At 51.2% G+C, this 27,930-nt stretch overlaps 1 protein-coding gene across 2 annotated transcripts; it reads right to left on the bottom strand.

Moving 5' to 3' along the window:
- Positions 1–1,059: 1,059 nt before the first annotated feature.
- PTTG1IP (PTTG1 interacting protein) lies at positions 1,060–27,930 on the bottom strand. 2 transcript variants are annotated; one of them, XM_054468582.2, is made up of 6 exons: positions 25,755–27,930; positions 17,536–17,588; positions 12,893–13,001; positions 7,656–7,827; positions 6,679–6,725; positions 1,060–3,087 (listed from the first exon to the last, which is right to left on the bottom strand). In XM_054468582.2, the coding sequence occupies exons 1-6, from the start codon at positions 25,867–25,869 to the stop codon at positions 3,041–3,043; spliced, it is 543 nt and encodes a 180-aa protein (XP_054324557.1). In that variant the 5' UTR covers positions 25,870–27,930; the 3' UTR covers positions 1,060–3,040. The 2 variants fall into 2 exon arrangements, with proteins under 2 accessions (XP_054324557.1, XP_054324558.1); XM_054468583.2 differs by lacking the exons at positions 6,679–6,725; positions 7,656–7,827; positions 12,893–13,001.

Genomic DNA, 27,930 nt, shown 5'->3' on the forward strand with positions numbered 1-27,930 from the left:
TCAGCTCACTGCAACCTCCACCTCCTGGGTTCAAGTGATTCTACTGCCTCAGCCTCCCGAGTGGCTGGGATTACAGGTGTGCACCACCACACCTGGCTAATTTTTTCTATTTTTAGTAGAGACGGGGTTTCACCATGTTGGTCAGGCTGGTCTTGAACTCCTGACCTCAGTGATCCACAAGCCTCAGCCTCCCAAAGTGCTGGGATTACAGGCGTGAGCACTGTGCCTGGCCAGAAAATTTGCAACTTCTTAAACGATTCTAAGCCTAATGTTTCTGACAAGGATGAGCCTCTCAAATGAGATACTGGGCACTAAGACCACACACCACAGCAGTGCGTCTGGGGGCAGGAGTCGCGGCCTCACGTCTCCCCATTCCAGATGCAAGTTTGCAGCTGCCACACATTCCTGAATGAGCTGGAAGTGGGTCGAGCACAGGGGGTTTCTGCTGCAGACGGGCTGGTGCTCGCAGCCACAAACACTGGGCCCTGCTGGGCAGGTCCACAGGACAGACAGACACACCAATACTCTGCTGCTCGGACTAAACCCTGTGTCTCAGTCCCAGAGGACTGAAGTGACAGGAGCAACACAGAAGGGGGCCGGGGTGGGGGGGGCACTCCCTAAAAACCCGGCACGGAAGACACCCGGGGAAGGACGGGAGGGGAGCACGGAGCGCGGGAGCCTCATGCAGGTGTGCATTTCACACAGCGGGGCCAAGGTCGCCCTTCTCGAAGGCAGCCCTGCTTCCTCCCCGGGCCCTCAGCACCCAGTGCGAGTGGAGAGCACGCGGCGGGCAGGGCAGCTGTGGAGGGCAGAGACGGCCAAGACCTCCCCTGCAGGGCAGGCCTGTGGGCACACAGGGCAGGCCTGTGGGCACAGTTTTAGGACACAGCCTGGTCCATTCTGACAGCCACAGGCATTTAGTCTGGAGACTGCCCAGGCATCCCATGATGGGTCAGAGGCCCACTTTACCCAAAAAAGCCTACCTGCCTCCCAGCATTCCAAGCAGTCGTGTCGACACCACTGAGATGAAACACAGGAACACACAGCATACTAAACAAATTCAGGTATTAAACCATTTTATTGGAAACTGGTTAAAAATTAAGGCACTCCAAGCTTTATGGTTTCCTTGAGGTTACAGTTTTGTGGCTGCTCTTAGTGTATTTCAGAAAAAAGCAGATGGACTAAGACCAACCTTATAGACGTGGGTTTCTACACTGAACGCAAGGATTAACTACACTGTATTTAACAACCAAGCTCTAGCTTCAGCTCAGCAACCTACATTCAGGAAACTGATTTTGCATACACACTACTGTATTCATACAAAGTTCATTAAAGTCTACTACAAAGTTTCTTTTATGAATAAACAATACAAAGTCCAATTTTGATGGCTGCTATAAAATACTTAGGAATCTCTGCAATACTTTACTACAAATACAAATGCCCAAGAGGTCAGGGAAATCAGCCTGAAGAACTGGGTACAGGTTCTATTCTTTGTGAAAATTTCAGCCTAGGAATGTTATTCCCGGTACAGATGTACACAGTCAAAAAGGCTTATCAAGCTGTTTGACGAGTTCTTAAAGTGTTCTGGATCAGTGATCTGCCTGTGAACTTTAGTTCATGCTGAAGACAGTCTTCTCAGTTTTCATGACCGTGAAGTGTGAAAATGGCATCATTGATCTTAGGTGCTGCTGACCTACTTTCCCAAAGCAAAATGTTTTAAAATTCAAGGCAATCTGGAACGGGGACTATTTTCAAACTTCCTTAGGCAGCACTTTTCAGTGACTTCCCTGCACGCTGCTCTCCCTGCCACAAAGCGCTTGGTCTGCTTACTAAAGCCACGTATCCTGATTTTACAGAAACATGGGCAGGTCCAGCAGTGCCACTGGAGAGCTCCCAGAGAAGCCCACTCGGAAGGAAGTGCTCAGACCACCCTTGAGCCAGAGCGGCTGGAAGCTGGACTGGTCCCGTGAGGCAGAAGGAGCACCGGCGCCTGCTGGGTGGTGTGGGGAGAGCCCTCAGCTGGCTCTGGACACACCTGCTTCCGGGGCACACGGCCCAGAGCCAGGCCTGTGGACGGGCCTTTCTTTCTTCTTGGGGTGGACCCTGTCCCCACGATCCCTAAATGGCCCCACCCCCCAGACAGCCCAACAGGCAGGGAGAGGCCTGCAGGCACTGAGGATGCCAACAGGGCTGGAGAGAGCTGCAGCGTCCTGCCCCGTCCTCCCCACACCGCTGGCACACGAGCAGTCAACTGGTGCTGCAGAGGCAGGCCAAACACCACATTTATAATTCAAGCTTCCAAGGGAAAAAGATTCTCATGTTCTAGTAAAGATACAAATTTTAAAAATTGTCGAAAAAGGGCCTGAATTTTTATATGAAAGTTCTCTGGTGAAATCTTTTAAGTAGGGAGGAAAATCCAATAATATTTTTTTAAAAGGTTTAGCTATTCCCCAATGCTATTTAATACAATTGAGGTTAGGAAGTAAGTCCTTATCACACTGTGTACTGGAGCCCCGTGTCATCAGCAAAAGCCGTGTGAGTCAACAGGTGTGAAGACTCAAGATGAGCACACAGACGCATCCGTGGTTTTATGGGGAATGATGAGGGCTGGCCAGTTCTCCTCACGACAAAAGTCAAACCGACTTCCCTGTGTCGCGTGTGAAGCTTGTTAGTGGACAGAGAGGAACGCAGGGTTCTGCTGCGGGAGAATGACAGCCACAGCGCTGGGTGCCGTCACGTGGCTTCGTGTGCAGTTAGCGTTTTACAAACTGAGAAGAGTATAAAAAAGCCCAAACCCCAAAGATTTCTTATTTCAAGTGACTAAATCTAGGAACAGAGATGAACAGGGAATAGAAGGTCACCAGTCTGCAAGACGAGAGGACTGTCCTTCAGGGGCAGCTCTCTGGCCGCCTGTCCTGGAAGGCTGGCAGGTTCACTGGTCAAGGTCAGGAGACCGCAATGGCCACGTGGTCCCCCGGCTGGGCTGTGCTGCGGAGTGTGCACCTCACAGGAAGCGTCGGGACTGATATGCTGGAGCGCTTTAGTTGTTTTCAAATCTAGCATACGGGTTTTCTTCTTTAAACAGGCCTGAAACAAAATAAACTTGAATCATAACTTCATTCATTCAACCAGAAACAAAATCTCAGAAAGCCATACAGACCAGGTTTTATCAGAAGATTACTGAGGCTACAGCAACAACGGGTGTTGTAAGCAGGCTCTCATACCGTGCTTGACCTTTTTTGAAGTCAAACCACTTTAAACTTTAAAACTGAAATAAAATTTACTAGAAACAAGAACTCTAACAGATCCTAAGAGATAAGCACTTATTTCCTGATGCTCGGCAAAGAAAAGAAATTTAAGGCAAATATTTCTTTCCACAGTGGTTGGCTACTAGTTCCACAGTGGATGGCTAGCATTAAACAAAATAACCTTGCTTTGTGCTTATAGCTGCTCTTAAACCTTTGGAATTAAGGCTACAGAAAGAACTAAGATGACCATCAATCTAACTCTCGAGTACTCTGACAGAACTGGGATAAAATGTGTATTTAACCATAAGGGTAAACCCGTGGTACTTACCCAAAGACCAGGAGTTTTCCCTTCAAACTACAGAAACACACGCACATACACACACACTCTCTCCCTTTATTTTTTATTTTTTTTTTGAGACAGAGTTTTGCTCTTGTTGCCCAGGACAGAGTGCGATGGCGCAGTCTCGGCTCACTGCAACCTCTGCCTCCTGGGTTCAAGGAATTCTCCTGCCTCAGCCTCTGGGTAGCTAGAATTGCAGACACCCACCACCATACTTGGCTAAATTTTGTATTTTTAGGGGTTTCACCATGTTGGTCAGGCTGGTCTCGAACTCCCAACCTCAGGTGATCCACCTACCTCGGTCTCCCAAAGTGCTGGGATTACAGGCGAGAGCCACCGTGCCTGGCCTCTCTCTCCCTTTAAAAATCTGTATTGTACACTAAAATTATCTGCAGCAATTACAACAAAGCTACTCACTGCATGTATTCTGGGGGCTGGGTGGAAGAGGAGGCGGGGAAGCAGAGGGATGGTAAGGAAGGGCCTAGCCATGCTTCTTTCTTGCCTGTCAAGGAGGGCCACAGGCATCAGGCTTTGGGAGATGAGGCTCAAAGTCGGTTTTGGGAAAGAGTCATCAGATACCAGCAAGGAGACTGGTTAAGGTCTTACTGAAAAACTCGCTCCTGAGTCTACTTCCAGTTTAGAGGGAAAAAGCAAAGGCAAAAGAAGGGTTTTTGCATGCGTGCTGGTATTTTATATAACTGCACCAGGTGGACTCACATGCTTTCTCCCACTCCCCCATCAGGAATTCCTGGGAATTCTTCTAATTAGCCGAGGCGTTCCCCAGCATAGGCCGTTCAATGGCTGTATTACAAACTGGCACAAGAAGCTCATTTCATCAATGCAATTAAAGGGCCAAATTCACCCCCAAAACGGCAGGTGCAAGTCACTCAGGGCCCTGACACAGAAGACACCGTTCCACCAAGAGCCTGGCCGGCCGCCCACAGCCTCACACCCGCTGGGAGTCGGAGCACAGTAAAGGTCCAGCAACTTACACACAGCTTGCGCTTGGTGATAACAGGTGCTGGGCAGTGTGTGCGTGTGTGTGTGTGTGTGTGTGTGTGTATCCACCTTGTCTTTTATTTACATTAACATTAGTCTGGCCGGGCGCGGTGGCTCACGCCTATAATCCCAGCACTCTGGGAGGCCGAGGCGGGCAGATCATGAGGTCAGGACATTGAGACCATCCTGGCTAACACGGTGAAACCCCGTCTCTACTAAAAAATACAAAACATTAGCCGGGCGTAGGGGTGGGCACCTGTAGTCCCAGCTACTCCGGAGGCTGAAGCAGGAGAATGGTGTGAACCTGGGAGGCGGAGCTTACAGTGAGCTGAGATCGCGCCACTGCACTCCAGCCTGGGCGACAAAGCAAGACTCTGTCTCAAAAAAAAAAAAAAAATTAGGTGCCAAAAAGGTCTTTTTGACTCTTCCATTTCAGGGAAAGCACACTGCCTCCAGCCAAGGCCTGCACAGACGCTGCTGGGCCCACGCTCCACGTACACAGCCATGCACTCGCTGAGGAGGGCAACCCTGGTGCTGCTCCTGTGACAGTCACATGCAGGCACCCGGTCACCACCCACTCCAGACACACACCAGGAAACACAGGCGACGGAGGGGGTGGGGCAAGGACAAGGCAGCAGTGAAGAGAACCCAGGAAGTCAGCACCCAAGCACGCAGCACTCAGGTGACTGATGGGCGGGAACACATAGGAAAAAGCCTCCATCAGCCACTGGGCATCTCGAGGCCAGCAGCCAAGGCAGCCTCACGCCCCCAAGCCGACACTTCGAGACTGGCAGGACTCACATGGCCTCAGGTCACAGAACAGTCACACGGAGGTGACTTTCCAAGGAGGCCAGAACTGACAGGGAGCGGACGTCCTGGCCAGTGGGCAAAGCTACCCAGCGTTTACAGCCCAGGGCACCAGCATGGGGCCTCTGCAGCTCCCATGAGAGGGAACCAAGCTTCTGGGGGCTACAACACCAATCACCTGCACCTGACGGAGGCACTGCTCACAGTGGCTGCTGGGCTTTGCAGTCCATCCCCCACCCGCTGACCGAAACAACCACAGTGATGTCATCATGCCCCCAATGGGTGGGATCCTAAAATAGCACAAATATATGATATTTCCTAAAACAAACAGAAGACTCAAAACACGTGCATTAGTCAGAAAAGGCTCTGAAATTTTCCAATTAGGTTTGGCCTTTAATACACTGCTTCGAGGAAAGCACCGTGGGCGCAGGACAACAGATTCCTGAGGCCCACGGCTGCCGTGAACCCAGGACCATGCACCTCGCACAGGCGAGGAGTCAGTTCCCACCATGTCCGTGACACCACACAACCACAAACCCAGCGTGGGAGACGCCCATGATGCCACACAACCACAAACCCAGCCCGGGAGACACTAGACTCTTTGCGGACTTTAAAATCATACAGAATCAACGAAGCACGGCTGGGTGGTGGTGTTCAGTGTTAAGCAGTGAACATCACGTGGTTTGGGGGAGTATAGATAATGTAATGTGTATTTCCAATTCACTCCAACTAAATAAAAGGTTTACACTTGGCAAATACATTCATTCTGGCTCCTTCAAAGCTCCTCTCCAAAATCTCTCCAGACACAACCAAACAAGAACAGAACACCGAGGCTGGGCAAGGAGCAGGGCCAGTGCTGGGAAGTGCCTGGAAGGAGCGCCTGCCACACTCAGAAGATGGAGACGAGCAACGCTCCCGAGGATGAGGGGGCCGCCCTGAAACTCGCAGCACCTCAGCTACGCAGGCGCGCCCACAGGAAGCCAAACACGACGGCAGAACAGCTGCAGACTTCCAGCCCAGAAGTCTTGGAACTCGATAAGCAAACAGGTATCTGAGAAAACAGACTTCATGAAGACGACTGGCTGAGATAAAAATATTCTTAGGAGTGAGTTCACCACAGCACCACTAGTGACAACTGCCAGCTGCTCCTCTCTGGAGAGACGTCCTTCTGTTCCGATGGGTGAACCCACAGCCCAATCTCAGGCCCCACTGGCACTAACGAGGACCAAGACAGCATGCCATCGCCTCCCAACCAGTCAAAAAGGAGGCATGACCAGTCCTTACCATATTTTTTTCTGATTTCATCATGTCTTGTCTTCATCTCTGCTCTCCTAAAACACAGAGGAACATTATTAGCACCAAACGACAGCGCACGGTGTAACTGCTAGACACGCCCTTCCGTGCCCCTCAGTGGGGGCTCCAGGTTTCTTCTGGTGGCTTCCCTCCAGTTCCCAGAGTGAAACCAGGGTGAGGACAAGCTTGGTCATCAGGCCACATACCCACCAGGACAGGCAAGGTGACAAGGAACCCAGTCTTCAAAGGCGGTTCCAATGTATTATTCTACTCTTTTCAATAAAAGCAATTCGAATGCCCAATACCGTGATTTTTAAAAAACTTTTTTCATACAAAGAAAACACAGTAAAAATCACACACCAGGTTCTGAAGATGGTTAGGAAAATGCGATTGTCAGCTTAGTAGCATGTGACTTCAAGGTGACTACACGGAAGATCTGTCCCGCTTCCACCCTCGCCTGCCGCCAACCTGAGAGTTGGCCCCTCAGGTCCTCTCCTTTGCCAGGAGTGGATTACACCACCTCCTCCTGGGCCTACCCCAGAGCCCCGGCACACACTCAGGAGAGTGCTGTGTCACCAGGGAAAGGACGACAGGAGAGCTGACCCAGCCACAGTCAGACGCTGTCCCCTCTGAGCCTCAGCTTGCTCTTGGCAAATGCTGGGCCTGGACGAGCCGCCCTAGCAGCCATCACACACCCGTGGCACCACGCACAGACTCAGCCTTACTACGCCGATGGGAGGAGACCGGGCGAAGAAGCCTATGCAAGCAAGGTTCGCAGCCACTGCTAGGTTCCCATCACAGTCTCTCCCTCTCTACCACGACCTAGAAGATCCCCGGGGCACTACACACATTCTTAATTTCTAAAAACTGAGGAAAACTCAGGATGTAGCCATGTGGTTTCCATGGCCTTGCAGATCTGAATCCCCTCGAAGTAACCTCCTTCCCAGCGGCCATCACCGCGACCTCACCGTTCCTCCTGCCGTATCCGCCTCTCCTCCCGCTCGCGCATGGCCTTCTCCTCACTCCTGTCTGGCTTCCGGCTCCTCTTCCTCCTGCAGCAGCAGCAGCAGCAGATGGCAATGCCCAGGAGGAGGGTTCCCCCGACCACTGACATGGTGATGATCAACGCCTCAAAGTTCACTGGAGATTCAAGCACCTGGAGTTAGGGCCGCCCTAGACACAGAACCGACCCAGCACAGCAGCCTTCCCTCGTCCCTGGGGAACAACCTCAGGACACGGGAGCATAAGTAGGAAAGCCGCCTCGGCCAGGCTGCTGGCTCCTGGAGTGTGGAGAGCCTGTGGCCCTGCCTCCACCCCACAGGGTCCCGCCCTCTCCGAGTCTCCTTTCAGCCACATGTTCCTATCTGTGACTTAGAATTTATTAACAATTTATAATACTAACCATAATGAACTGAAATGACAGGGTAGTCTGTCTCAGTTGAGTTTGAAAAGGTATTTCAAGCCTGAGAAAAGTTTACTAACCAAAATTCCAAGCTACATATTCAGACTCTCATAAGACATTCTAAACCCACAGAAATGGAGGTTAAGCCTGATGCAGCTTTGTTTTTTATTGAAGCCAAAGTCAAGAATACTACAATGATTTACAAGAGAAATAGACTCTCAGGGCACAAACTGGCGGCCAGATTTGAAAGGAATGACCGTGCAGGAGCGGACGAGGCCGCGGAACGAGACGGGATCATCTTCAAATCTGAGTATTTTGAGGACCTTGGGGTTGAAGAACGGCTGACTAATCAGTCCCAAACCCTGTTATGATTTCCTTAACCAGCCTTCAGACACACATGCACATTTAAAACAGATCTTACTATTCTTTCAAACTTCTTTTGAAGATCTATACATTAAAATCAACCAAGATTTTTCCATTCAGTTCAAACCAGAGCCAATTAAAAAATACCCTAAAACTACTTTTGCAAATGTGTTTTCAATCATGCAGTTCAAACAGCCTCCTTGGCTGGACACAGTGGCTCACACCTATAATCCCAGCACTTTGGGAGGCCAAATCGGGAGGATTGCTTGAGCCCAGGAGTTCAACACCCGCCTCGCCAACAAAGTGAGACCCACCCCTGCCCATCTCTACAAAACTGTTTAACAAATTAGCTGGGTGTGGTGCATCCACCTCTGGTCCCAGCGACATGGGAGGCTGAGGTGGGAGAATCGCTTGAGCTCGGGAGGTTGAGGCTGCCGTGAGCCATGCCTGCACTATTGCACTCCAGCCTGGGCAACACGGCAAGACACTATCTCGAAAAAAAAAAAAACACCCAGCCAGCCTCCTGAAGATGGCTTTATAAGCAAACTCCCCTAGGCAGTAGATTACCGCATGATTCACTGTTTTTAACTACAGTTAATAGCTGTGCCACCACCATAGGTGACACCTTCTGGCCTCCAGGGGCTGGGAGTTGAACACTTGCTGCATGCCTGGGCCCTGGCAAGGAAGCCGATGGCCAGGCCTCTGGGCTCCCGCAGCCTCACCCACCTGCTGCCCCGGACCCTGAGATCTGCTTCTAGTGGGCTACTCATTTAACGGAACTCATTTCTTAGTTTATTAAAATAGTTTGAAAATCAGGAATAGGAGGTTACATCTGATCAAATGCCTTTTGAGCTTTTAATCATGTGTTTTTTCCTCCTCTGACCTGTTCTGGAAGTGTAGAATTGCAAAAATTATAGCAATAGGGAGAACTACAAAGGGGACCTTCATTGGCAGAAGATGTCATTTTTTGACTGGAGAATTCCAGAAAAATCAACTAAAAAACCCAAGGGGATCAACAAGATGGCTGGCCCTAAAACATCTACCCCTCAGACAGCTTTTCTGATTAGCAGCTAAAACTAGTTAAAAAAACAAACAGAAATCCTGTCACAATGGGAAACAAACTGTGGGCTCCTTTTTGCTGATTCTACAGGATAAAACCCATGAACTTGAACCAAAGGATGCAGGAGAGGCCTGGCAAAGAGAGGCATCTTTGCCTCTGGACAAACGGCCAACGCTGTAGACATTTCATTTTCCTTCAAGTAAGCGTGTTTTTCAGGTCATTACAATTAAAGCTCCAAAATAATTTTGCCTAGAACTGGATAAAATGGTTCTAAGGTTATTTGTAAAAATAAACAAGGACCGGTGGTGCAAGATCTAAAACTGGTATCATGTGCGCCGTGGCATCTGGTGAAACCAGGAGAGCCCTGAGGGCCCAGCCACAACTTCTCCTCCCCACTCTGCTCCCACGGACAAGGCTGGACGAGGTTCCAGCTCAGATAGCCTCTTCCTCCTCCTGGCAGGGCCAGGTATACTTCCTGTTTCTCCCGGAGGAGCAGGTGTCAGTTCCCTCTCAGCCTCAGAATTAACCAAACAAGCCCATCGCACCCCACCCTCCTGTCATGAAATGGCTGCCTCCCCAAGCCCTGTTCCCCTGCGGGACCCTGTGTGGCGTGTGGTGCCCCGTCCCCGCTGTGACTGTGACTAGTCACCTGCTGTCGCTCTCATATGCAGGGCTGGGTGTTGTTTGTCCATCCACTTCTGCAGCCTAGTGTGGGAATGTCATTTCACAAGAGAATTGTCAAAAACACCCACCACTTGTAAAGGTGCTCAGCATGATCGGCTAGTCACTGCAGAAATGCAGATGAGAAGCACAAGACGCCACTACACACCCACTAGATGGACTGAACTTAGGGTGACTGGTTACCCTAAACGTTGGGAAGGATGTGGAGCAACAAGTCCCACATTGCCTGGGGGAGGCCAAACTGGTACAGCCGCTCCAAAAACATTTGGCAGACGTACTAAGGCTAAACACAAATATGCTCCCTGACACAGCAACTCCACTCCTATGCTCCTCCAGAAGTGAGCGCCTGTCCCGGCGCCAACACAAGACCGCTCACAGCAGCACCAGAAAGACCCAGACACAGCTGAACAGCAGCGCTAGAAGGACTCAGGCGTCCCTGAACAGCAGCACCAGAAAGACCCAGACATAGCTGAACAGTAGCACTAGAAGGACCCAGGCATCTCTGAACAACAGCACCAGAAGGACCCAGGCGTCCCTTAGCAGCAGCACTAGAAGGATCCGGGCGTCCCTGAGCGGCAGCACCAGAAGGACTCAGGCGTCCCTGAGTGGCAGCATGGCTGAACAGCTGTAGAACACTGCACGAGACAGAAAACTGGTGCAGGCAACTGACATGAATCTCGGGCACATGTTGAACAAAACATCCAATAAAGCACAGGATTTCCTCCACATAAAGGTGGGATCAGTAACATTAATCTGTGGTGACAGGAAGTCCAGTCAGTGGCTCCCGTGGGGATCCTGACAGGAATTGGGTCTTCTGAGAGTCCTGGAAGTCCTACCTACTTTGCTGTGAGTGGTGATAACCTGTATACGTATGCAAAAATGCACTGAATATATGTACGCACACACGTGTGCATTATGTAGGCTATAAAGTCCATGCAGAGAGAGACTTCAGATGTGTGCACTTCATCAGAAGCTACGTGCCATTAAAAACACCTCCAGAACAGGTGCTCCAAAGGGCAAGGCTCCCCAGGTCCAGGAGCTGTCTCTCCAGAGTGGTCATTAAGAGAAGTTCCATGGAAGGGATGAGGCAAAGTGGAGGCAGGCATGACCAGGCCCTGGGCAGACATGACAGGAACACACAAGACATGATGGGCACATGCATGTTCACAAACACACATGCATCACACAGTACACACATCACACATGAAGGTGCACACACACCACCACCACCCCCTGCCAGACATCCCACACTACAACCACCACCACCACACAAACTTTTGAATTCTCTAGGGCCTCAACACCAGCAACAAGTTGTTTCAGATGGAGGCTGATAGATTTTGAAATGGAAATCAATTAGAAGAGCGATAAGTAAGACGTAAGTTGCAGAGGGATCCAAGATGCAAATAAACAAAAAGAATCATCAAAACACCTTAAGAAAATATTGCTCCTTTACAAAGCTTAGGAACCCTATGTATTACCCCAAAACCTGAAGCCTAAAAGATTAATACATTCAACTACATAATAATGAGTTCCAGGTTACAAAACACACCACAAACTGATTTAAAAGGCAAACTAGGGGGCTGGGCGCAGTGGCTCACACCTGTAATCCCAGCACTTTGGGAGGCCGAGGTGGGCAGATCATGAGGTCAGGAGATTGAGACCATCCTGGCTAACACGGTGAAACCCCGTCTCTACTAAAAAATACAAGAAATTAGCCGGACATGGCGGATGCCTGTAGTCCCAGCTACTCAGGAGGCTGAGGCAGGAGAATGGCGTGAACCTGGGAGGTGGAGCTTGCAGTGAGCCAAGATAGTGCCATTGCATTCCAGCCTGGGCAACAGAGCGAGACTCCGTCTCAAAAAAATAAATAAATAAAAATAAATAAATAAATAAATAAAGGCAAACTAGGAAACAATTTGAATCTCACAAGATCTGATTTCCCTAATTTAAAAACGCCTGCAAAATCAAATATACAAAGATATGCACACAAAAAAAGAGGGCTGTGTCTACACTAAGCGGGGATTCTTAAGCTGGAAAACTGGAGATTCTAGGGGAATTCACAGGTGAGTTTCAGGGGTGACACATGAACAAAATATACTAAGCAGAGAAGTCAAACACGTTGCCTTCAAACTCGCCCTTTCCCTCACACCTTCTGTAACGTGGTGAGATAGAGCTCAGTGCTGGGGCTGACGACCTTGAAGGAGGTCCTCCAGGTTCCCCAGGGAGCCCCAGGGCTGCTTTCCCGGTCACCAGATCACCCCTGGCTTCCCAACCTCTCCCTGGAAGTCACAGAGCTATTGGCAGCACATTTTCTAGCAACTTCTGCTAACTGAGCACAGAATACTATTTTCTTTTTTTTGAGACGCAGTCTCGCTCTGTCGCCAGGCTGGAGTGCAGTGGCACGATCTCGGCTCACTGCAATCTCCGCCTCCCGGGTTCAAGCAATTCTCCTGTCTCAGCCTCCCAAGTAGCTGGAATTACAAGTGCGCACCATCACGCCCACCTAATTTTTGTATTTTTAATAGAGATGGGGCTTCACCATGTTGGCCAGGATGGTCTCAATCTCCTGACCTCATGATCCACCCACCTCCGCCTCCCAAAGTGCTGGGATTACAGACATGAGCCACCGCGCCCGGCCCATACTACTATTTTCAAAGAAGCATCGATTTTGCAAGCAGGTAATGAAAACAATGACTTACCCCAACAAACTCCCCAGCGTGCAGAGCTCAATTTACAAAGGGAAGCAGGTGGCAAGACGCTTGTAACTGGGTAGTCCAGACAAGCCTTGTTAGTGTTGCACCAAAGACACTGAAAGAGACCAACATTAAGCAAGCGTTAGAAACACAACAGAAAAACCAAAGAACTGTCCAGGCTCTGCCCACAGCCCACCAGTGCTGCCATCGCTCTGTGGATGGCTGTAAAGGCTCAGCCTCCCCCCCACACCTCGTCTCTGCCTTCACCCTCACCACCCTTCAGTCCACACCCAGCACAGCGGCCAGCAGCCCTGTCAGCTCTCCACGGACTCATCCAAGGTCCGCGTCACTCAGACCTCTTCCACAACTCACCCTGCTGAGGCCACGGGGCCTCTGTGCTGCTCCTGAGTGCTGCCAACCCCACCTCCTGCTCACAGCCTCAGCTCAGCCTGCCTGTTCTGCCTGGAGTACTCTCCCCACATCTGTGTGGCTCCCCACTGACTGGATGAGCCCTGCCTCGATCAACCGACCAGACACAACCACCCGCCTCCACTGCCTCCTCACCTCCTGTGAGGTTTGCTTCCGTAGACCTCTCCTCCCCACATGCTGGGCACCTGTGCACTTCACTGGCTGAAGTATCCCAAGAACATAGGACACAGCCTGGCCCATCACAGGCACTCACTGAGTTTGTGCTGAATGGACTTGGGTGAGCATGGTCACCATTTGTAGAAAGGACCATGCTTCCTACCTCTGACCTTCACAAATGCACTAAGTTGCACAGCTTGAAAGATGATTCAACTATGGCTCAGCCTGCCCTAAACCGAGAGCTGGAAAGAACCTCATGGACGCTCTTGTCTGAGCCCCTCGAACGTCAGGTGTGAGGCCGCAGTGGTGTGGAGACAACACCATCACACCCCTGTGTGTGTGTGTAAGAGCCCAGAGCTGGGCCCAGCCCATGCCACAGCAGTACACAACGAGGCCCGAAAACGGTCTGTGAGCCAGGCACTGAGCGCGACAGGGAACAGCCTAGCGCGCAGGCAGATGGCACAGGAAGGGGTAAAAGAACTGCCGTTTGGGCCGGGCGCAGTGGCTCACGCCTGTAATCCCAGCACTTTGGGAGGCCGGGCGGGCGGATCACCGGAGGTCAGAAGTTCGAGATCAGCCTGACCAACATGGAGAAACCCCATCTCTGTTAAAAATACAAAATAAGCCAGGCGTGGTGGCGCACGCCCGTAATCCCAGCTACTCCAGAAGCTGAGCCAGGAGAATCACCTGAGCCCAGGAGGCACAGGTTGCAGTGAGCCGGGATCGCGCCATTGCACTCCAGCCTGGGCAACGAGAGCAAAACTCCATCTCAAAAGGAAAAAAAAAAAACTGCCGTTCAGCAGCACCTCATGTGCCAGCTCAAGTCCAGACCCAAGTCCAGACTGCCTGTTACTCCAAATCTCCACATTAACAGTGCTACTGACTTTTTAATAGGATAGAAAGTCATGGCGTTTTTGGCCCAGGTTAGGGCGAAAGTCTATGACAAAAAAATATTAATTACAATGTCCCTTAGGCCTTCTTTCCCAGGGCTACTTATACAGTGACCACTCTAGTGTTGTGTTTAAGTGGTTTCCAGCATAATGTAACAATTAACAGTTAAGCCCTGTTTATTCTGGTCATTTGGGAGTATCTTCCATTTCAGGGGTTTTGCTTACAATTAACGATTTTTGGCTAACCCTCCCTTTTCAAGTGGCTCAAGTTGTAAATGTCTGATTTTCCATTTTCCACGACAGCGGCACCATGAACCACAGGAGCGCATTGAGCGGATGCGGCATTCTCTGCTGGTTGTGCTGCTTTTCTGATCGATGAAGTCATATGCACACAGCAAGCAGCTCAGGCAGCAGCGCGGAGACACACAGCCCACCTCGGCCTCAGCAGCACAGAGACACACAGCCCGCCACAACCTCAGCAGCACAGAGACACACAGCCCACCTCGGCCTCAGCAGCACAGAGACACACAGCCCGCCACAGCCTCAGCAAAGTGGAGACACACAGCCCGCCACGGCCTCAGCAGCACAGAGACACACAGCCCACCTCACAGACACACACAGCCCGCCACGGCCTCAGCAGCACAGAGACACACAGCCCGCCACAGCCTCAGCAAAGTGGAGACACACAGCCCGCCACGGCCTCAGCAGCACAGAGACACACAGCCCACCTCACAGACACACACAGCCCGCCACAGCCTCAGCAAAGTGGAGACACACAGCCCGCCACAGCCTCAGCAGCACAGAGACACACAGCCCGCCACAGCCTCAGCAGCGCAGAGACACACAGCCCGCCACAGCCTCAGCAGCGCAGAGACACACAGCCCGCCACAACCTCAGCAGCACAGAGACACACAGCCCGCCACAGCCTCAGCAGCGCAGAGACACACAGCCCGCCACAGCCTCAGCAGCGCAGAGACACACAGCCCACCTCGGCCTCAGCAAAGTGGAGACACACAGCCCACCTCGGCCTCAGCAAAGTGGAGACACACAGCCCACTCGGCCTCAGCAGCACAGAGACACACAGCCCACCAGAGCCTCAGCAAAGTGGAGACACACAGCCCGCTACAGCCTCAGCAGCGGAGAGACACACAGCCCACCACAGCCTCAGGAGCATGGACACAGCCCACCACAGCCTCTGTTCCAACACGCAGGGTCCTCTTGAGGCCTCCCAGGCACTGACACCTCCTTCCAGAAACCTCCTGTGCGCCCAAGAGCACACCCACACACGCCTGGAGCTAGCTGTAAGGCAAGCGGCCCTCTTCACCGCCCTGTCTGGGTTCAGAACTGGAGTCAGGCCTTCAGCCCTTCTGGACTGACCCCATCCACAATGACCTGGGCAAGTCCCTCGGCCGCCTCATCCACGAGATGGCTGTCATCACCACACCCTGCCCAGGGTGGTGAGGGTTACGCAGGGTACTACAGCAAAAACGCACTCTAGGCTACAAAGCCACATACAATAGTGAGCTATGTTTAAGGCTGAAATGACTTCCAATAGAAAAATCCAGAGACTAAAAAGAAGCACCATCTAGAAAATGCACCAGGACCAGGCGCGTTAGAGCAAGTTCAACGTCACCAATGTCAAGATCTGAAACCACAGAAACAGCGTCTCTCAATTTTTAATCAGCAAATGCAAGTATCCACTTAAGTCCCACAAACTGACAAGGTGTGTCTCAAACCTACACTACTGTCTCGTGGAGGAAGAACAGTTTTTTAAGAACATGGCTCATGCCTTAGAACAGAAATCATCAAATACATCTTTCCCAGCCTCCTCATACCATGAAACCTCATTGCCGGGGAAAGGAAGCCTCTGGCCCTGCAGTTCTCAACACCTGGTAAACTCCTGACTGGAAGGGGCAAGGGGTGGCCTCTCAGGAATCCTAAGAAAAAGGCCCCACAGGATGCTGTTTTCTGCCTAACCACTTCCCGCTGCCGTGGGCCTTCCCTCAGGTTTCCCGCGCTGATCTCACAGTGCTGCGAGGAGACTTGGGTGCTGCCGAACCAAGAGCTGCGTGGCAAGGCAAGCCCAAGAGGTGCCAGCCAGGCTGGCCCGGGAGCAGGTCACCACGCAGAGAAAGCCAAAGGACCCTGTGCACACGTTTTTTTTTTTTTTTTTTTAAAGACAGTTTTTTGCTCTCATTGCCCAGGCTAGAGTGCAGTGGCACAATCTCGGCTCACTGCAACCTCCGACTTCTGCTTTCAGGAGATTCTCCTGCCTCAGCCTCCCAAGTAGCTGGGATTACAGGCACCCGCCACCACGCCTAGCTAATTTTTTTGTATTTTTAGTAGAGACGGGGTTTCACCATGTTGGTCAGGCTGATCTCGAACTGCTGACCTCGTGATCCACCTGCCTCAGCCTCCCAAAGTGCTGGGATTACAGGCGTGAGCCACCGCACCCTGCCCTGTTCACACATCTTTAACAAGACCTGCACTGTGGCGCTGCTTCCCCACCACGGGTGCTCCTTCTCCCAGGTGGGCATCTGAATCAGACTCCATCGGGAAGGCACCCCGGGGAGTCTCGGGCCCCACCTCATGCTGTGGAGGCTTAGGGAACTTTGCTCCAGACCACTACCCTCTTGTTGAAAGTCACACAGGTATTTAAAAGACCTGGGGACAAAATCCAAACCTGAGCCCCAGGTCACGACCAGACAGTGCTATGGACAGCCTGGCCCACCGGCCCAGAGGGCTGGTGTCTCTCTCTCCTTGCTCTGCCCCTTCCAATCCTGTGTGACGAGCTCAGAAAGCAGCCTCTGCTGCAGCCCCTGACAGCCTGGGAAAACATGGGCTCACAGCCTTAGGGTGTAGCTTTACGGACAGCCCAATTTCTCGCTATGGAACTCGTTAGAAAGGCTGGCCCCGCAGTGCTGGCCCCGTCTGCACAGGAGTGAAATCATGGATACTGACCATGCTCAGACAGTAACTGCAGTTTTCATGAGGAAGTTTAATATACCTGAAATGGCTAAAATAACATTTGATAACAATTCCAAAAAACATCCCCCCAAATCCCAAACAACAGAGCCCTCTACACATCCCGGCGACTCCCTGGACCTAGAGAAAGCCCGTGTGCCTTTGGACGGTTTGGACGGCACTCTAGTCTCTAGTCCGCGTGCTACTTACGGAGACGTTCTTCAGGCACTCTTCACAGGTTTTGTTTGTGTTCTGAGAACAAGCTGCAGGAAAGAGGCAAGATACAAGTCAGTCACTGAGAATCAGGCAGTGTAAATATTAGTCCAGCAGGGCAGGGTGGGCACCAGTGAGGGGTGTGGCACCAAGAACCTCTGATGTGGAATTACCAAATGAAGGTCCTCTTCCTGAGCCCTGCTGATAACAAGCCTTCTTCAAGACACGTAGAACGAGTGTTCAGGAATCCCGCTGCAGGCAGGGCACCAAAAGCATAAACACGCGGCTCCTATCCACAAGGGCTCTTCTGGGAGAGAAGAGTCCCAACAAAGAAGGCTGTGTTTCAGATCTCTCTGTGAGAGAAGGTGTGCCCTGCGGCTGTGTAATCACTAACCACGAACCTGCTCAGAACTTCCGCTCATCAGCAGGCACTCTTTTGGGAACCCAAGAGCCTGCATCCAAGGCCACAGCAACGCCAGCGACACTGCTACGCAGCACACTTGTGTCTTCGGACTCACCTACAGATCTCATGTGACAAAGCAAGGTCTCAGTCCCCTGGTAGCCTCACCCCAGACTGGGCTATGCTCCCTGTACCAACCTGTACCAAGGGAGAGGCCCGGCGCACCAGCCTGCTCCAACCACGCAGAACACCCTGAGACTCTGCCCACTACTCAAAGCGCTGCTACTAAGGAAGGGGTCAAACTCCACGCAGCCAACAGCTCTGAAACTCAAGCCAATCAGAAGCAAGAGCGACTGCATGAATAACTTCCAACATGCAACCAAGCTGACTGCCTACTCCCCCAATCCCGTAACACACACACACACACACACACACACACACACACACGCTGACTGCCTACTCCCCCAATCCCGTAACACACACACACACATACACACGCTGACTGCCTACTCCCCCAATCCCGTAACACACACAAACACACACACACACATGCTGACTGCCTACTCCCCCAATCCCATAACACACACACACACACACGCTGACTGCCTACTCCCCCAATCCCGTAACACACACACACACACACACACACGCTGACTGCCTACTCTCCCAATCCCATAACACACACACACACATACACACGCTGACTGCCTACTCCCCCAATCCCGTAACACACACAAACACACACACACACGCTGACTGCCTACTCCCCCAATCCCATAACACACACACACACACGCTGACTGCCTACTCTCCCAATCCCGTAACACACACACACACACACACACGACTGCCTACTCCCCGAATCCCTTCACACACACACACACACACACACAGACTGCCTACTCCCCCAATCCCATCACACATACACACACACACACAGACTGCCTACTCCAATCCCATCACACACACACACACACACACACACACAGTGCACGCTGAAAAGAGCTCTGTGCTCATCACCAGTCACCAGAGAAATGCAAATTAAAACTCCAATGAGAGATGACTACACACCTACCAGAATGGCTAAAATTAAAGAGAATGACAATACCAAATGTTGGCAAGGATGTACAGCAACAGAACTCTCACACAGTGTTGGTGGAAGTGTAAATGGCTCAACCATTTGCAAAGAAGGTCTGGCAGCTGCTCCTAAACAAACATGCGACCACCTATGACTCAGCAATTCCACTCTTAGTATTTCATCCAGGAGAGAGGGAGCCTGCATCCACAGACGGACCTGCGCAGGAACGCTCTGTGACAGCCCCAAGCTGAAAACAGCCCAGATGTCACTCTGTAGGAGGGTGGACAGGCGGGAACACTCACACGATATCAGCAGGGCATCAAGAATAGCAAACATGGAGGCTCTCGTATGAAGGGATCTTCTGGAAAAGGCATTCCAAACACAAAAGGCTGTTTTATGTGTCTCTCCTTTAGAGGTGAGCTATGTGGCTGTGCAATCACTAACACTGTTCAGCGATAAAAAGAAATGAACTGGTCTATGTAAAACATGGATGAGTCTAAAGCACATCATGTGAGTGAAAGACGCCTTCCACAAAAGACCCGACCGTGTAATTTCGTGGCCATGCCGCTCTAGAAAAGGTGAGACTCACCTATGGAGGGAGGGGGGCAATGGCTGCCTGGGGGGCGGCCATGCGTGGGGGAGGCTGAATCTTCCAGATCGAGGGTCTGTCTCGATCGCGGCTATGTGGGTGTAACTCCCTGAACAGCACAATTAAGTTTCCCACATTTCCCTGTATGAAAAATGTATCTCAAAAGAAAAAACAAGACAACTGCTGAACTCTGGTCCCTGACAGGCATGGTGAATGCAGGAGAGCACGCTCATGTCTGTGACTGATGCTCACGTCTGTGACTGACATTCATGCAGGCATGGAAGGCTGTGGGGGACACCTGGACAAATGCAACATAGCAAAGCATGGCGACACGGATGAAGTAGCGGGTATACAAGTGCGCACCACAAAATCCTTCAGCTTTGCTGTACATGTGAAGAGCTTCATGATGAAATGGAGGGAAAAGAGCTTCAGCTTTTACAATTTCACTCATTACGTTTACCAAGAGGGACTAATAATACATCGAGTACATTGTTGTGATCCTTCTATTTAACAGTGTAGTTCTACACTCCACTTTTCTAAATAAATCTCCACTTTATTTGAAATGAAAGCACATTTTGTCACATGTTCTATAGCAATTATCACTAAGTAGTACTTTTCTCAGAGTCTCTAGTGATGTGCTATTCAGTTTATGGAGAAGTTTCTTTTAAGCTGCTTTAGATACTTGAAACAACAGGCTGCATTCAGCCCCAGGGAGGCAAAGAAAATTGACAACCAGTGAAAAGCCTTAATTTCTTAAATCACTGCTGAGAGGCAGGGTTATAGGAAACCTTGATAAGAACAGCACTGCTGAGTGAAAAGCCTTAATTTCTTAAATCACTGCTGAGAGGCAGGGTTATAGGAAACCTTGATAAGAACAGCACTGCTGAGTGAAAAGCCTTAATTTCTTAAATCACTGCTGAGAGGCAGGGTTATAGGAAACCTTGATAAGAACAGCACTGCTGACGTTCCGAAGTCCCCAGCGACTTGGCACTGTGGGAGGAAGGAGCAACTGTGGGCTGATGGTGGGCAAAGACCCCCGTGGTGTTGCGATGTGACGGGCACCATGATGAACTCTTGGTTTTAAAATTCAACTCCTAGCTCTGTCCACTGAAAGGGCCTAGAAAGGTCAACACCCAGCAGCAGAGGTGTATTCTTGGTGCCCAGGTCGTGGTTTCTAGATGCTGTTCCCCATCAGCTGGAAGCAGGGCTCCTCAGAGAAATGGCTGATTCCAGAAGTGGGGCAGAAAGTGGACAAGATGAGCCACAGACAGTGTGCAGTTCCCAAGAGTGGCACACACATGAACGAATGGCAAGAGGACCCAGAAGCCAGCCTGGAGGGAGTCTTTCTGGCCAAATCTAGGCCAACTGAACATCAAAATAAATGGTAACAGTCATGAACTCTAACCCCTAGAAGCCATACTGACATGAAATAAAGAGAAGGCCGAGTGGCAAATGCTGAAGAAATGATGAGTTGAGAAGCCTCCATTTTACAATCATCACAGCCAACACTAATGCAGGAAAGAATTCCCCGAAGATGCCAAGTCCACTGGGTCTACCCGCGAAGATGCCAAGTCCACTGGGTCTGCCCCCGAAGATGCCAAGTCCACTGGGTCTGCCCCCGAAGATGCCAACACCACTGGGTCTGCCCCCGAAGATGCCAAGACCACTGGGTCTGCCTGTGGACTGACAAGACAGTCTCAAAGCACCTCCCCACAGGTGAGTCATTACTCATGGAGAGAAGGTGGCACCTTTCAAGAGATCAGTTATCTCCACCATAACCCAGAAAAACATGATGATGGGACAAAGTGACAGCATGTGCCTCCCACGGAGGACACTGAGAGGACAGAATCACTGTGCCGTGCTCCTGCCAAAGCGCACCTGAATCGAATCAAAGGAAACATCCGGTAAGACCCACTGAGGGTCCTTCCACAAACTGACTTTCTGAAAACAAAGAGGAACTATTCTAGATCAACGGAGATTAAAGAAACACAACAATTAAATGCAACTTGTGATTCTGGATTTCAGGGGGTAGGGGAACAGGACACTGTTGGGGTAACTGGTAAAATTTGTATACGGATTGTAAGTTAAATCAGGTATTCAATGTTACATGTCCAGATTTTGATAATTATATAAATTTCAGTTATGTAGAACAGCCTCCTTCTTAGGAGATAGACTCTGAAGAATGTAGGGATAAAGGGTCACAATAGTAACTTACTCTCAAATGGTTTGGTCAAAATAACAACAGGCAATACAATTGTGATTGTCAATTTACAATACATTTTTAAAATATAAGTAGAGATAGAGTCTTGCTATGTCACCCAGGCTGGTCTTGAACTCCTGGCCTCCAGCAATCCTCCCACCTCAGCCTCCGAAAGTGCTGGGATTACAGGTGTGAGCGACTGTGCCCAGCTGAATCAATTTTTAAAAATAAATAAAACACAAACAATTGTATTATAAATTTAAAAAATAACAAGATCTAGAGAGAGAGTGCTAAGGCAAACAGAGCCAATGTTGAGAACGGAAGGGCATCCAGGACTTCACTGCACTATTCCTTCAACTTTCTGCACCTCTGAGGTCTTTCTAAATACAGTCTGGGCAAGGAGACACAGGGTATGCCCAACACACCCACTCCAGTCCTTTCTGAAAAGTCATCTATGAGGAAGGGTGCGTGTGCTTCCTCTCCTCAGCCCAACAGTGGCTACAAGTGACAGGGATGATGCCGTTCTCGTCCATGGGGATTTTCATTTTTAAAGCTTCTTTCTGATAACCAGGTCTTATGTGAACTAAAAGAACTGAGCTCCAAAACACACACCATCAACTCCATCTACCCCCAGACCTCTGGATTACCGGTCAGTCTGAGTCAGCGGACAGGCATGAGAGGAAGAGGGAGAGAAAAACCGCCCAACATTCCTCCTGCTCCCAGCAGGCCAAGAACAGAGCGGGCTTTCAATAAGGGGGAAAACACCAACGTTTACAGTCCTCATGAAAATAACATCAAAGATGAAAAAAGGTCATTCTATTCTATTCTTTGAAAACACATCATCTTGCATAGTAAGAAAAGAAAGGCCGGGTGCAGTGGCTCACACCTGTAATCCCAAAACTTTGGGAGGCCGAGGTGGGCAGATCACCTGAGGTCAGGAGTTCGAGACCAGCCTGGCCAACATGGAGAAACCCCATTTCTACTAAAAATACGAAAATTAGCCAGGTGTGATGGCACGCGCCTGTAATCCCTGAGGCAGGAGAATCACTTGAACCTGGGAGGCGGAGGTTGCAGTGACCTGACATCACGCCACTGCACTCCAGCCTGGGCAACAGGGCAAGACTCCATCTCAAAAAAAAAAAAAAAAAGAAAGGCATGAATCATTTGTTACTGCTTCAGAGACAAGCAGTGTTTATTTCTCTAAGAGATCACTATCTCTTATCTCATCACAAGATACAGAAAAACCATGTGCTAGAAAACCAGAGATAAAAACTGCCCTTGTGTTGCTTAAGTCTAACACTGACTGTGACTGCCCTGACTTCTGGGTCCTATGACTGCAAGGCTTCAACTTAGACTCCATTTATCAATTTTTAAAGACCTTTCAGTCTCATTTGTTTCAGAAATTAAAGGAAAAAAACAACAACAACAAATAACGTTTTCTTCTGTCAGGATACACCAACCCTCCATGACCCATTTGAGTGCTTTCCTGAAGTTTCAGGTGAGTCAATAAACTAAGCACAAAGGAACACACCAGCAAGTGTACGTATTTCCTCGTCATGCTCCTGTCACACTGCAGGCCACAGGCTGCAGTCTCCATGCTCATCAGCAGAACGAGCGGCCAAAGGGGCATGGTGCCCACTCTGCACTGTCACAGAGCCATGGAGAACATTGTCAATTCCAGGTGAGAAAAGAGGGCAGATATGGAGACCAAAAAATGTTCTTGGGAACTCCACTATTTCAAAAGAAAGACTTGAAGACAAGTAGTATATATCAACACTGTGAACCCTATGTACACTGTAGCACTCTGTACAGTTAGAAAGCCACGCTTCTCAGGGTGACAGGGGCAGAACTACAGATACCCCCTCCACATCAGGAGTCCCCACTGTAAGGAGCAGCTGAGTGGGACCCACCACCTCGGGGACCTGCACTGGCCACCACTGCGCCAGCCCTCACACAGCAGTCTGAGCTCCTTTTCGGGGTCGTCTTTCCACCAGATGAAGCTCTTGGATTGAGTCTGACCCCATACACAAATAAAGTGGGGTCCAAAAGCCCTATCCAGGTTTAACTTCAAGAATCTTGCTCTAAAGATCTTCAATACACCATGGGTTCTTAATGTCTCTCCTCCATCAAAACACATAAAAAGATGCTTAAAAGTGTTGGATTTGGATTGGTATAATGTATTCTTTAAATTCACACAGTGTCCTTGTAAAGGAGACAAAACGTTTTAAACATCAGTACTGTGGTCACATTCCTGTAACCATGACAAGCAGTAAAAATCTCACACTAAACAAGTACTCTGTGGGAAGAGGGGAGTTCTCCAGGCTATAAATAGCCCCTCTCTCCAAGGACAAGGGGCACGCAGACACCAAGGGCACCTGGGCAGTGAATGCAACATGACACGGCACCATTCTTCCTATTCCAAGGGGTCCCCAGTGAGAGAAACAACAGTCCACCACCAGGACTTGGTGATGACCGTAAGTGGAAGCAACCAAGTGCAGCCTCCAAGTGGAGAAGGAAGTGCTTTTCAGCTGACACACCGAATGGCAGTTCCGGATTAATTCCCACACTGTCCACTCCACTTGTCCACACCCATCTCTGCACCCTTCAGCAGTGCAGAGCAGGAGGAATCACAGTCAAACAAAACCTCATGGTTGTTTTCCTGACACTCCCACTTTAACAATGCAAGCAAACACACCCCCGAGCCACTGATACAGTTTCCAGTGAATCACACACTCTGCCTGCAGACGCCCATTCTGTTTGTGGAAATGTATTCACTGCACATTTGCGCTTAGAACTCAATCTGGGCCGAAAGTTCCCAGTACGGTACCACCGGCCTCCTTGACTAACAAACTTCAAGGCAGCTGCATTGCTAACGTCACAAACCCTAAGTACACTTGGAGGCAGGGAAGAAGAAACACAAATAATCCTGCATCGGAATAAACATTCCATAAGGTCACAAAAAGAAAAGGTGCTCTACTATGCTAAACAGACCCTGACAGAGCCTGGGCTAGCAAGAGTTGAGAAAAGTATTAGCCTCTCAAGCTGGGCCCAGGTCAACCCTAATCGTAAGGGTCAGGAAACTGAAGTTAAGGCGGCACTATTCCCCACCACTAGTGGTCACTTGGAAACTCCACACACGGAAGCCAGCATGACATTCTGAAACAGGTCCAACCATGACACTCTCCAGCTTAGAACCTGCTGGATTTTCCCGCAGCCCACCAGGCCCTGGAGGCCCAGCCCCACAGGAAGCCACCCTCTATAAACACTCCCGGTTTCTGGAACTCTGAGTCTCCTGTCATGCACTTTCCTCCCCCAGCCCCCGCGCCCTCACTGCTTCTTTCTTGGTCAGCCTCCCGGGGACTCAGCTCCTCTTGGACAGGAGCTCTGTCTGTCGGTCACCACTGTGGCCGCAGGGCCTGGCGCAGACGGGATAAACGATGAAGAATGCCACCTGCGGGTCTGGACAGCGTAGAACCGCAATCATCTTACTTCAAAATCAGATGCTACAGCCTGGTTTTGGGGACGCCTTCCTTTCTAAGGCATAAGTGCGAGCGTTCGCTGCTGTGCATGGAACTGAGGCCGGGAGGGAGTGGCGGCGTGAACGCCGGGGGCTGTAGACACACCGGCCGCGGCCCCCATCACCCTCCAAGGGCCTGCGGCCGCCATCCCGGCCTGCCCCCGACCAGCTGTGAGACCTCGAGCACGTCGTGAGCCGGCTTCCCGGCTCGAGATCGAACCCGAGGAGAGCTGTTTGGGGTCGCAGTGAGGCTAAGGGAGGCCGCAGGTGCCAAGCGTCCCGCCTGCTAGGGGAGGGCCAACCCGCGGCCACGCGCGAGGAGCTGCCGCAGCGACTGGACAAAACAAAGACAAAGACAAAGACGGCTCTTCCCCGGCCCGCGCCCCAGCCGCGACGGCAGCTCCCGCGGCCGCCAAACCCCGGCGCCCTCACCCGCTCCGGGAGGCTCCTGCGCGGCGGCCACCGGGATGAGCAGCAGGAGCAGCGCGGCGCCACCGAGGCGCAACCTCCAGTACGGCGTCGGCCCGCGGGCCACTCCGGGCGCCATGGTCGGCCGGTCGCTCTATCAGTCAGTGAAGCGTTACAACTCCGACTCTAGCACAAGTGGTCTCCGCCCGGAACAGCCGCGGCGCCGGAAGTGGACCTGAGGGGCGGGGCCATGCGAGTGCGCAGCCTCAAAAAGCAGCTCGCCCCGCCCCCTCGCCACCGGCTCCCCTCCCGCCGCGGCTGAGGCTCAGTGCGCCTGCGCGATGGAGGAAAGGCGCCTGATAGTGAGGAGAGCGCGGCTGAGGCTCACTGCGCCTGCGCGGCGCGGATGGGCGAGGAGTGACCGAGGGGCTCGCCGCGGCTCCTGCGCATGCACGGCGGGGAAGGGCGACCGGCCGAGGGGACTAGGGGAGCGCGGTGCTTCGGTAGCGGAGGTCACGGTGGCCTCCATCCTAAAGGGCTGCGGGCGTCCTGGACGGCGGCCCCAAGCGCTGCTCACGCTGCTCTTAAGTGAGCCCTGGACGAAGTGCGGGTGGGCCCTCATAGTCCGCGCCGGCGCCCTCGCTCCACACCGCGGCGTCCGGCCCTGGGCTCCGGCCGATGTCCGCGTGGGGCTTTTCGAGGATTTGTTTATTTTTGTACGTTAACCACACTAGAAACGGCCCCAGAATGGGCTGAAATGTGTGCTGCTGAAGCTGCCACCTAAATTCCCGAGAGAAGCGCCGTTTCTCCTCCCTGGCTTCTCGCCGACGCCCTCGCTGCGGCCTTCCGGGCCCCTCGGTTGATAAAAGGACTAAATAGTGACGGACATTTTTAAGTCTACTTAAGAAATGGCAAAAATACATTTAGAGGTGTGAACCTGAACACATTGCGCGCTTTAAGCCCCGCGAGAGCCGGGGCCGCCCGCTTCCGTGCGCCCGTAGCTCCTTTCTCGGGTCCGGGATTCGCCGGTGCCGGGGACAGAAACCTCCTGCCTTCTTAGTTCATGACCCTTGTAGATGAACTTCCCCTGTTTTCTGCACTGCTTAGACCAAAAGACGGGAAACCGTGACTTCCGCACCCTCTGACAGGTTAAATGTACCCTTCCCCGAAACAGGCACTGCCCGTCATCCATCAAATGCTGGGACTGCGCCCACCTCGTAGGAAAGACACCGCGGTCCTGCTAAAAGCCTCCGCCTCTGCCTGCCCGAAGGCACCCTTCCCCTCCCTGCTTCCGAGGGCGCACTCCGTTCCTCTGGAGCTGGTGTTTCCGGGTGGGCCAGCCTCCAACTGCCTTTCAATAAACCCCCCTTACATTAGATTCTGACCCTGTGGTGATTTTAGGTTGGGATTTGGGCGCCTGCAGATGGCCCCGAGGCCAGCCTCTTGTGATCCGAGCCACTTCTCTGGCACTGGTTCACCCGACCGCCTGGGAACTGGCCGGGGTCTCTGGCAGCCTCCCAGGGCTGAGGTTCAGACTCTGTTCCGCCTACCCAGGTCCACACCTGATGGGGCTGGAAGTGAAGCTTGGTTTTAAGGCAAGAGTTTCGTTTGTTATTTCTCCAAAGAGTCAGCTGTTTGCAGGTGTATGGTTACACTATCCTTCGAGGTTACGGTTTTGTTCGTCTTACTTGCTAAAGTTTGCAACCTTTTTTCTCCTTCAAATTTGGAGAAGGGGAAGGTAGTTTCTCTTTGAAAAGAAGAAGCGAATCGTGGTTTAAGCAAAATTTGTAATCCTTAAAACTGGCCAGGCTCTGGAGCTGAGTTCAATTGACATGTCTAAACTTTCTTCTTGAGTAACCAGATTTTCCCTTACAGTCTTCTGTCACTTAAGAGAACTCATAGACAATCGTCCATCCAAAACAAGTCTTTCTCCTTCAGGAAGGACCCATCTTTGGAAACTCCGGCTGGATTCATGTGCAGTGCTTATGGCGCCACCTCTTGTCGTATTTAGAAAAATGGTCTCACATAACTTGAGAAAAAACATTTCAGTGACCAAAGCCGGGTACCATTGGAATACCAAGCTAATTTACTTGTTTGCTCAATTGGAAAACGCTGGCTCCAGGATAAAACAGAATCTTTGGGAGAGTTATTTTTTATGGTATTTGGAAGCATCCAAAAGAAGTTCTAATAAAGGTATTTA

Source organism: Pongo pygmaeus, chromosome 22 (genome assembly GCF_028885625.2).
Source record: "Pongo pygmaeus isolate AG05252 chromosome 22, NHGRI_mPonPyg2-v2.0_pri, whole genome shotgun sequence".
In the NCBI taxonomy this organism is placed as follows: domain Eukaryota; kingdom Metazoa; phylum Chordata; class Mammalia; order Primates; family Hominidae; genus Pongo; species Pongo pygmaeus.

What these genes read in the sequence shown, in the direction of transcription:
- PTTG1IP (XM_054468582.2), bottom strand. Translation starts at nt 25,869, where the DNA reads ATGGCGCCCGGAGTGGCCCGCGGGCCGACGCCGTACTGGAGGTTGCGC. An exon ending in AGTGCCTGAAGAACGTCTCC is followed by an intron (nt 13,002 to 17,535) that starts GTAAGTAGCACG and finishes GGTCTCTTTCAG; the next exon opens with TGTCTTTGGTGCAACACTAA. An exon ending in TGAAATCAGAAAAAAATATG is followed by an intron (nt 3,088 to 6,678) that starts GTAAGGACTGGT and finishes ATTTTGTTTCAG; the next exon opens with GCCTGTTTAAAGAAGAAAAC.